This window comes from Hypomesus nipponensis, chromosome 7 (genome assembly GCF_054491055.1).
Source record: "Hypomesus nipponensis isolate SF chromosome 7, ASM5449105v1, whole genome shotgun sequence".
Classification (NCBI taxonomy): Eukaryota; Metazoa; Chordata; class Actinopteri; order Osmeriformes; family Osmeridae; genus Hypomesus; species Hypomesus nipponensis.
In genome coordinates, this window is record NC_140367.1 from 330,564 (window position 1) to 340,000 (window position 9,437).

Sequence of the window (9,437 nt, forward strand, 5' to 3'; positions counted from 1 at the left end):
TGATAGATGAAGGAACTCGTTTGGAGACTCTCTGTGTTTAACTGGAACAGCAGGAACTAATTAAGATGAGTCTGGAAGGGAAACCGGAACATCTGGAAGTTCTTAAAGAGAGAGTTACTGTAGATCCTTACCTAATTAGCTGACTGGAAACGCCTACCCTAATCTATCCATCCTGCAAAGGGAACTAACCCAGGGTCTGAACCGGGTCTAGAAAAAGGCAGGAAAAAACTGGTTATTAACAGAATACAATGTAAGACTGACTAAGGTAATTCAGACGGCCGACTGACGTGGACGATAATGACGACGTTGAACTTGCGAAAGAGTGAATGGGAAACCGGAGTTGATATACAGATGGTGATTGGTAAATGATCCGCAGATGTGCGTCGTTAACACGGTGTGTGGACAGGAAAGCAGGAGCCTGTAATTGAAATTAAAGGGACCGACAGACAAAGAACAGACAGAACAAAAAGGGCAGGTCTAACCCAGGGACATGACACATTAACTCTTTATCCATTATACGTCATCATTCAGACTCGGATTTTACGCAGATTCACGATATCGAAGCTTCCATATGTATTTTGTATACGTTTTTGTGGGGTAATTTTCACCTCAACCACCTTTAAATAACAACCAGTAATTATTATTTGCCACCAACACCAAGCAGCATTCTTGTAAATATAAATAAGAAAAAAAGATAGGCACACACACACAGGAAATATAAAATGTAGTCTATACAGGCCAGGTTACGCGAAATAGATGCGTAAACCGTGTCATAGATACGCAAAAGTATGAGACAGGGTTGGCGGGGCGGACGCCATGCCAACTGCCGAGTCTTCTGCCTCTTTGTTAGGCTGTCACTCATAATTCCCGCCTCTGAGTTGAAGCCACGCCCCCTACGCAAAATCGGGGCCAAAAGTCTGAAAAAATATAAAAATTACTGAAACTGAAAAAATTACTGAAACTGGAAAAAACTGACACAAAAAAATACAATTGAAGCCGCAAAAAAAAAGTTTTGAATCTGAAAATGAAATGTGAAACTGTGAAAATATGAAAGTGAAAAATGAAAATGAATAACTTATTCAAAATAATTCCAGAGTTTAATCGAAATGTAATTCAACCTGAATAAAAAATTGTAACACTTATTTTTTCTTTGAATACATGGTTTAATTGTGGGCTGTTATCTGCGTTAACGTGCTGCGTTAACGTGAGACTCTTATCGGGCTATAAAAAAAACATCGCCGTTAATCTATACTCAAAGTTGGGTTGGGAGCTGGGTCTATTTACTACGCAAACTATGATGAATTACACCTTGATATTTTGGCGCTGATATATAACTAGCCGAATTGCACTGTAGAGGGCGAGGACAAGTCCTCGAACCTGTGTATGAAATGACCACATCAAACGTGACGTGCTAACATGGATGCAGCTATGAAGCCGCGGGGTTTGCTTCAGGGAAAATGTATTTTTAACCTTTAGATGCGTGAGTTCTAAATATTTCCGACGCTTCCGCCAGAGCAGGGTCGGCCCAAGCCTGTATGGGGCCCTAAGCAGAATTGATTTGGAGGCCCCTCTGAGTTGCTTAAAAAATTAATTACATTCAACTGTAATTGAATGTGCTCTTGGGGGCCCTAAGCAGCCGCTTAGTTCGCTTACGAGTTATTTTTCCAATACGGAAGCTAGCTAATTTTAGTCAGCTTCCATTACCTATTAACCTAGCATAATACTCATAGCAATGCTACTACCTGCTAGTGTTACTTGTTAGCCACCAAATTGTAAATTTTGAAGCCATACTATAGCGTTTGTCATATAGTTTTTGTCTATCGGAAAATAGGCGGTTGGAATTTTCAGAATCGCACATGTGCGACGTTACTCTAGTGAGACCCGCATTCGAACGATCACATGTGCGACACTACTCCTTAGCTTCCCAATGGAAACCTCGACACAACTAAGGTTGTTTGCACCCTGTGCAATGCGGAATTAGTTTACTGTAGGAGTTCTTCCAGTCTCAAATACAAAGTCTCAAAATACTCTCTTCCAGTCTCAAATACAAAATACTTCCAGTCTCAAAATACGCAAAGCATCCCTTAGCTAATGTGCATTATTTGGGTAGTACACATATTCTGAATGCCTTCTGTGGAATTCAAAAGAGCCATTTTAATCTAAATTAATTCCAAGATTACTGTGAGAATCATCTAGATTTTAAAACTTAATCTATGCCCATCACTAGTTAAAATTATCCCCCCTCCCTTACACACACTCTCTGCCCCCCCTCCCCTACACACACTCTCTGCCCCCCCCCTCCCCTACACACACTCTCTGCCCCCCCTCCCCTACACACACTCTCTGCCCCCCCTCCCCTACACACACTCTCTGCCCCCCCTCCCCTACTCACACTCTCTGCCCCCCCCTCCCCTACTCACACTCTCTGCCCCCCCTCCCCTACACAGACTCTCTGCCCCCCCTCCCCTACACAGACTCTCTGCCCCCCTCCCCTACACACACTCTCTGCCCCCCTCCCCTACACACACTCTCTGCCCCCCCCTCCCCTACACACACTCTCTGCCCCCCCTCCCCTACACACACTCTCTGCGCCCCCCTCCCTCCCCTACACACAGTGCGGTTGGTCTTCAGCTATGTGGAGAAGCTATAAGCTTACGACCTGTCCCAGTCATCTGCTATTGCACAGACAGCGGTGGAGGACTCCAGCTTGGTGAAACATGAGAAACACATTAGTCACTTAATGCTTCTGCACTTCCATCAAACACGCCCCCCTCGTCTGACCCCCCCGCCCCCGGAGAGTCTGAAAGGGTTTTAAGGAAGAAAAGATGCATGAAGAAATGTTAGCTCAGATTCCATCATGATGGTTTTCCATTCAAACCTAACCTACTCCCACCCCACCCCAGAAGACAGTCACTGTTCTCTCTTCTGAAATTTTCTTTTCTGTCTTTTCATCCCTCTCTCCCTCCGCCCCTTTCCCCCCACCCCTCACACCCAGAGCCCTCCTGCAGACCTGGAGCCATGTCCACAGACCGTTCATCCAACTCCAAAAACAATGTACATACAAGAACAAACAGAAACTGCAGAAGCCAGAGTTTATTTCCTCACTGAGACCAGGAGCTGCATGCATGTCATGAAACTGTTATATAGTTGTTGGTAGTGTGCTACGGTTGATATCGTCACAATACATGAAATCATACTTCATAACTCAGACATTATGTGACAACAAAACAAAAACAAAAATAGTTTACAAAAAACTGTTATTAATTAAGTCCACCTCAGGTGACAGTGGTAAGTGATAAGAAATGTAGAATTGAGTGTGATTAACAAGAACATAGTTGAATGCAGTTTTCCATTAATTGGTGGCAGTTTTATTTTTGATTAATGGCATTTGAAGTTTGATGAAGGAAGTACTGTGTAGTATGGGAACTCCATCCCTGTCATGTCCAGTTTAGTCTCAAGCTAACATGTATACTATTGTTCTTTTCTAAAGCTAACATGTATACTATTGTTCTTTTTTTAAGCTAACATGTATACTATTGTTCTTTTCTTAAGCTAACATGTATACTATTGTTCTTTTCTTAAGCTAACATGTATACTATTGTTCTTTTCTTGCAGATCTTACACACTGATGGGAATTTACGAGTTTGTCAACCAAATATAAAACACCGTTCAACATAAAAACAAGTATAGAATTGAGAGATGCAAATGTTTAGAATCTCTGGTTAGCAGACCAACATCAGCCTCTGCTCAGGAATGTTTGGAGTGTGGGAGTTGGCTTTTTTGGCAAAAGCACTTCCAGGTCATCGATGTACCTGATTCTTTCTTACTTCTTTCTTACTAAAGACTGAATGAATATTTGCAAAGTTGGTCTTTACTACATTTAGTAGAAGAAAATAAGTACTTTGAAGTTTGATTAAAAAAACAACATTATATTCACCTTGGCTTTCTACTGAGAGCAGATCCTTGTTCTCCAGAGAACAAACAACATTGTACGAGCTATATACACCATGGGGAGGAGTCATGTAGGAACAGTGAAGACAGCACTATGTCCCAGTGTACTGGGGGACACCCAAACCTGCACACTTTCACATGACATAATGTGCAAGACCATGCATGCTGATTAGTAGGCTGGTAACAGGGTTTGGAGAGGGGGTGGGGTCAAGTGGTGGGGTTGAGCGGTTGTCTAAAGGTTCGGGTGGGGTAGTGTGGGGTAGGTAGGATAGGTAGAGGGGCAGTGTGGGGTAGGGAGAGGGGCAGTGTGGGGTAGGGAGAGGGGCAGTGTGGGGTAGGGAGAGGGGCAGTGTGGGGAACGGAGAGGGGCAGTGTGGGGTAGGGAGAGGGGGTAGTCTGGGGTTGAGAATGGGAGGAAGTGGGGTCAGACTGGGGGGTTGTGGACGCTGGATTGAGGGTCATCATTCGAAGACGATGTCGGAGGCCTGGCGCAGGCAGTTGGCGGTGTCGTCGGGCATGCTAGTGTGGGTAACGTTGTTCCCGTCCAGACGCAGGTGTTTCAGACGAGAGTAGTTGAGTGGGCCGCTGAACTTACAGAAGCTCTCCAAGTCAAACTCTGGAAAGAGAGGAGCAAGGAGAAGTCACTAATTAGAGGACGAGAGGGCCTGGATGTGGGTGTAGCTCAGTGGTTAGAGCATCTGACTGCAGATAAAGAGATCCCAGGTTCAAATTTCCCCCTCCTGTTTGTCTCTGGGGGTAAAATACATTCCATGTTCATTTAGATACATAACGGTTCTTTGAACATAATAAAAACAATTAGCATTTAGTTTAAATACATTTCCCAAGTCACCAAGGTCAAAACAGGGGTGTAGGAAACCTTGGTTTCCCCCATCACTCAAATCCGACCGCCTAAACACTGTTGGACCCAAACACTTTTGATCCTTGATTCTCTGCCGCACCTTCTACATGCCCTACCTGCATGTGACTTTGACTTAAATCATCTGCTAAATGATTAGAATGTAGATAGTAGACCACGTACAGTCAGGGAGATCACTCTGACTCTAAAAGATGAAAGCGTCTGATCAACATGTGCTCAGTGACAGAATGGTGCGGCATGTGAGGGTGTGGGTGAGGGTGTGGGTGAGGTGAGGGTGAGGGTGTGGGTGAGGGTGAGGGTGAGGTGAGGTGAGGGTGAGGTGAGGGTGAGGGTGAGGGTGAGGTGAGGTGAGGTGAGGTGAGGGTGAGGTGAGGGTGAGGTGAGGGTGAGGTGAGAGTGAGGGTGAGGGTGAGGTGACTGACTACTGATCTGGTTGGCCTGCAGGTATAGCTGCTCCAGCATCTCGTTGACCTCAGGGATCTTCTGCAGCTTGTTGAAGGACAGGTCCAGCTCCACCAGTGTCGACACGTTGAACACGCCGGCCGGGATGCCTGAGTTCACCAGCTTGTTGTGGGAGATCCTCAGGTACTTGAGGGACGGCAGCTTGTTCAGGTACCTGGAGATTGGACGTGGATCAGTGGTTGAGTGTCGCAAGTTCAAGTCCCCCCTGGATGCCATTACGGTAAAAGTACTACATTGTAATATCACACACTTTACACTCACACACCCATGACTGAACACAGTATAACATCACACACATTCTACACTCACACAAACACGTCATTATCACATTCTGACAGTGTTTACCCGGCTGCGATGCTGTCAATGTCGTTGTGGTCGGCGTAGAGGACCTCCAGGGAGCTGGGCGGGCCGGCTGGAAGCTTCTTCAGCTGGTTCCGGCTGACGTCCAGGAGCAGCAGCTTCTTCAGGCCCTTGAAGGCCCCGGCAATGCCCTCCGAGGTCAGCTTGTTGTCCTGGAGATGCACGGCCGTCAGGTTCTCCCTGTCCGTCAGCGCTGGGAACTTGGACAGCTGGTTGTTCATCATTTTCAGCTCCTCCAGGACTCTGGACGGCGGCAGGACAGGCTCGGACAGCTGGTTGTGGCTGAAGAAAAGCTTCTCCAGACCCACCAGTTTGTCGATGGTGCCTTTGGCCACCTTGTCGGTGGTGATCATGTTGTGGTCCAGCACCAACCAGCGCAGGTCAGTGACGTTGTCGAACGCACCTGCCTTGATCTCCTCGATCTGGTTGTTCTGCAGGTACAGGTACTTGATGCCCGTGGGGACCACAGGGACGAACTTGAGCTTGCGTCCATCGCAGTACATGGCGCTTGGGAAGCTGATGGGGCAGTCGCACTCCTGGGCACAGTTGGGTCCAGAGGGTCCAAGCTGGGAGGCTGGCTGGTAGTCGTAGTCGTCGTACTGACCCAGGGTCAGGCTAACCAGTGCTGCCAGCAGCACAACACGCAGGGGAAACATGGCCGCTGAGACACAGAGGAACGGGTCAGACAGGAAGAGGGTTGAGGACAAAAGGGCAAAAAATATATATATATCATCCAAAATCTTCTTAAATGTAGTGTGTAGGGAGTGAATAGCCACACTTTGAACCCTTATGGTTAGGGTTATGAAAAAGGGTTAGGGTTATAGGAAAACGTTTTTTATGATGGAAATTCCCTTTTGAAAAGATGAACAACATGCTGTATTTGTTTCAGAGTTCTGTAAATCCCACACACTGCAAGTGAAAATCCTCTCAGAACAATTCACACACGTCTCCCACTTTCCCACAAAACCTCAATCTTGGTATTCAGTGTTACTAGACTTTCTGCAGAAACTGGGTTTAACAAGTTTAATCAGAGGTTTTCTTACCAAAAGCAACACGATGTTCACAACATGTTTGAGAAAGTAAATTAAATCAAATAAAAGTCAAGCTGTGAAAACAACCACCTTCAGGATGAGTGTGAGCATGTGGCATCTAAATCTATCAAGACCACAAAGCATGACAGTTCCCTCCTGCCACAATAGTCATTCAAACATGTTTTTAATACATACAAACAATCCAAACTTAAATTCTCAGAATCTGTTGTACTACCTCACAAACAATTACCCAGTTTATAAATTCATGTCATGTCATTGATTAGAAAACATAACCTCACACACAGGACTGACACACAGAGACAGACACACAGAGACAGACCCTCTCTCGTCACACCACACACTTCCTAACATCACAGCACATGCCTGTAGGATCATATTAAGGTCCAGTGAAGCAAGAGAGACAGTCTGAGAGATCAGGACTGTGTCTGTCAGTGTGCTGGTCATGGCCAGCCCACACCTGTCCCCATCGTCACCCCAAAGTCCCCAGCTTCAAGCCCCCGCAGGAGAAGACAAAAACACACCACCAGCCTCCTGTCCCCCTCCCAGGGGCACACTTACCTTTCTCTCTCGCTGTGTGTGTTTGGGGTGATGGGTCAGCAGGTAGAAGACTGTGAAGAACGAGAACCTGAAGAAGTCTCTGGAGAGAGAGAGAGGGAGGGGGGAAGAGAGAGACAGAAAGAGACAGAGAGAGAGGGGGAGACGGAGAGAGAGAGGGGGGAGGTTTCTTCAGATGTCTGTGGTGTTGTGGAGAGCTCAGGCAGTATGAGCTGACGATGTCATCAGAGCTTGTTCACATCCAGGAGTTATGGTCTGTTTCTAATGAGGAGCAGTCGTAGTCGTGGATACCAGGTCTGTCCTGGTGCATACTAGAGCGTAAAGGCATACATACCTGCCAGAGCCCTCTCTCTCTCTCTCTCTCTCTCTCTCTCTCTCTCTCTCTCTCTCTCTCTCTCTCTCTCTCTCTCTCTGTCTCTCTGTCCCTCTCTCTCTCTCTCTCTCTGTCTCTCTCTCTGTCCCTCTCTCTCTCTCTCTGTCTCTCTGTCTCTCTCTCTGTCCCTCTCTCTCTCTCTCTGTCTCTCTCTCTCTGTCTCTCTCTCTCTTTATTTCCCTCTCTGTTTCTCTCTCTGTCTCTGTCTCTCTCTCTCTCTCTCTCTCTCTCTCTCTCTGTCCCTCTCTGTCTCTCTCTCTGTCTCTCTCTCTCTCTCTCTCTCTCTCTCTCTCTGTCCCTCTCTCTGTCTCTCTCTCTGTCCCTCTCTCTCTCTCTCTGTCTCTCTCTCTCTGTCTCTCTCTCTGTCCCTCTCTCTCTCTCTCTGTCTCTCTCTCTCTTTATTTCCCTCTCTGTTTCTCTCTCTGTCTCTCTCTCTCTCCTTGCTTCTTAACTTCTCCACCTCCAAACAAACAATATTGTGTGTATTTAGGGCACTGTAGGTTTTTACAGTAGTCTCGTTTAAATCCCCACTTGTAAAACAAATAAGACACACAGACTCCAGGAACAGATTAGTGAAGTTAAGGTGTGGAACCTTCCTCTCACTCCCAGGATGTTGAGATTAATGAAGGTGTGGAACCTCCTTTCTGGCTTTGGATCCTCTGCCAGCTGACAGTGATTAAGCAGTGGCACTCCTGCTGGAAATAAAACACTGGAAAAACTGACACACGAGGCTTTGGCAAAGCTCATCTCATCCAGAAGCCCTGCGATGCTCCAACAATGCTGCAGGGGGGGTGAGGGTTGGGAAGAGTGAGGGGGCTCGGTCAAGGTTTGATGGGAGAGCGTGCAGTCAGAGCCATGTGGAGGTGATTGGTCGTAGATCCATCTGGGATTCCACTTGCTCAGCATTCTGGAAGCCATTTTAACGTCTCAGCGCTCAGGAATGTCTCACTGGAGAAGCTGCTGGGAAACTAAACCAGGATTGAAGACAGATTTATATTTTGTACTTCATTACTCAAAAGTCTTTGATTTGGATGATTTGAAAAAGCAACGCTTGAAGTGACCTGGGTTTATAAACGACAATGTTTTACACACACATATATACAGTTGGGGCAAAGTGTGAGACCATGTTGAACATTTAAAGGGGGAACTGAAGACTGAGAAAACCAGTTCTGAGATAGGGTTAGGGTTAGAGGTCACCAGAGCAGATAGGGTTAGGGTTAGAGGTCACCAGAGCAGATAGGGTTAGGGTTAGAGGTCACCAGAGCAGATAGGGTTAGAGGTCACCAGAGCAGATAGGGTTAGAGGTGACCAGAGCAGATGGGGTTAGGGTGAGAGGTCACCAGAGCAGATGGGGTTAGGGTGAGAGGTCACCAGAGCAGATGGGGTTAGGGTGAGAGGTCACCAGAGCAGATAGGGTTAGGGTGAGAGGTCACCAGAGCTGTGTGGAACAGTGTCAGATCATGCTGGGAGCAAACAGGTCATCAGGTTTTGCACAAACTTGTGAAATGCAGCAAAGCAAGAAAGGGGGACATGCCAAACCTTAATATCTTCTGAAATTAATGTACAATGTTCAAAGAACCACATTTTCTCAAATTGTTAAGCTAATATTATCATTTGTAAAAAAAAAATGTTTTAACACAATGTTACATCCAAAACGAGGCTGAATAGAATCTTGACTAGTTGCCTCAGACTTACATTTACATTTATGCATTTAGGAGACGCTTTTACCCAAAGTGACTTCCAAGAGAGATTTTTACAAAAGTGCATAGGTCACTGATCATAACAACGAGATAGCCCCAAATATTAT

The 9,437-nt window shown here is 46.2% G+C and overlaps 1 protein-coding gene across 1 annotated transcript; it reads right to left on the reverse strand.

Annotated features, from left to right (window-relative positions):
• Nucleotides 1–3,078: 3,078 nt before the first annotated feature.
• Nucleotides 3,079–7,727, reverse strand: lum (lumican). The gene is made up of 4 exons (XM_084701954.1): nucleotides 7,261–7,727; nucleotides 5,636–6,311; nucleotides 5,251–5,444; nucleotides 3,079–4,567 (listed from the first exon to the last, which is right to left on the reverse strand). Exons 2-4 carry the CDS (start codon nucleotides 6,304–6,306, stop codon nucleotides 4,413–4,415), a joined length of 1,020 nt encoding a protein of 339 aa, XP_084558080.1. The 5' UTR covers nucleotides 6,307–6,311; nucleotides 7,261–7,727; the 3' UTR covers nucleotides 3,079–4,412.
• Nucleotides 7,728–9,437: the final 1,710 nt, after the last annotated feature.

Coding starts and splice junctions, on each gene's coding strand:
- lum (XM_084701954.1), bottom strand. CDS start 6,306: ATGTTTCCCCTGCGTGTTGTGCTGCTGGCAGCACTGGTTAGCCTGACC. Junction 5,445..5,635: donor ATTGACAGCATCGCAGCCGG/GTAAACACTGTC, acceptor TCCAATCTCCAG/GTACCTGAACAAGCTGCCGT. Junction 4,568..5,250: donor GCAGGCCAACCAGATCAGTA/GTCAGTCACCTC, acceptor CTCTCTTTCCAG/AGTTTGACTTGGAGAGCTTC.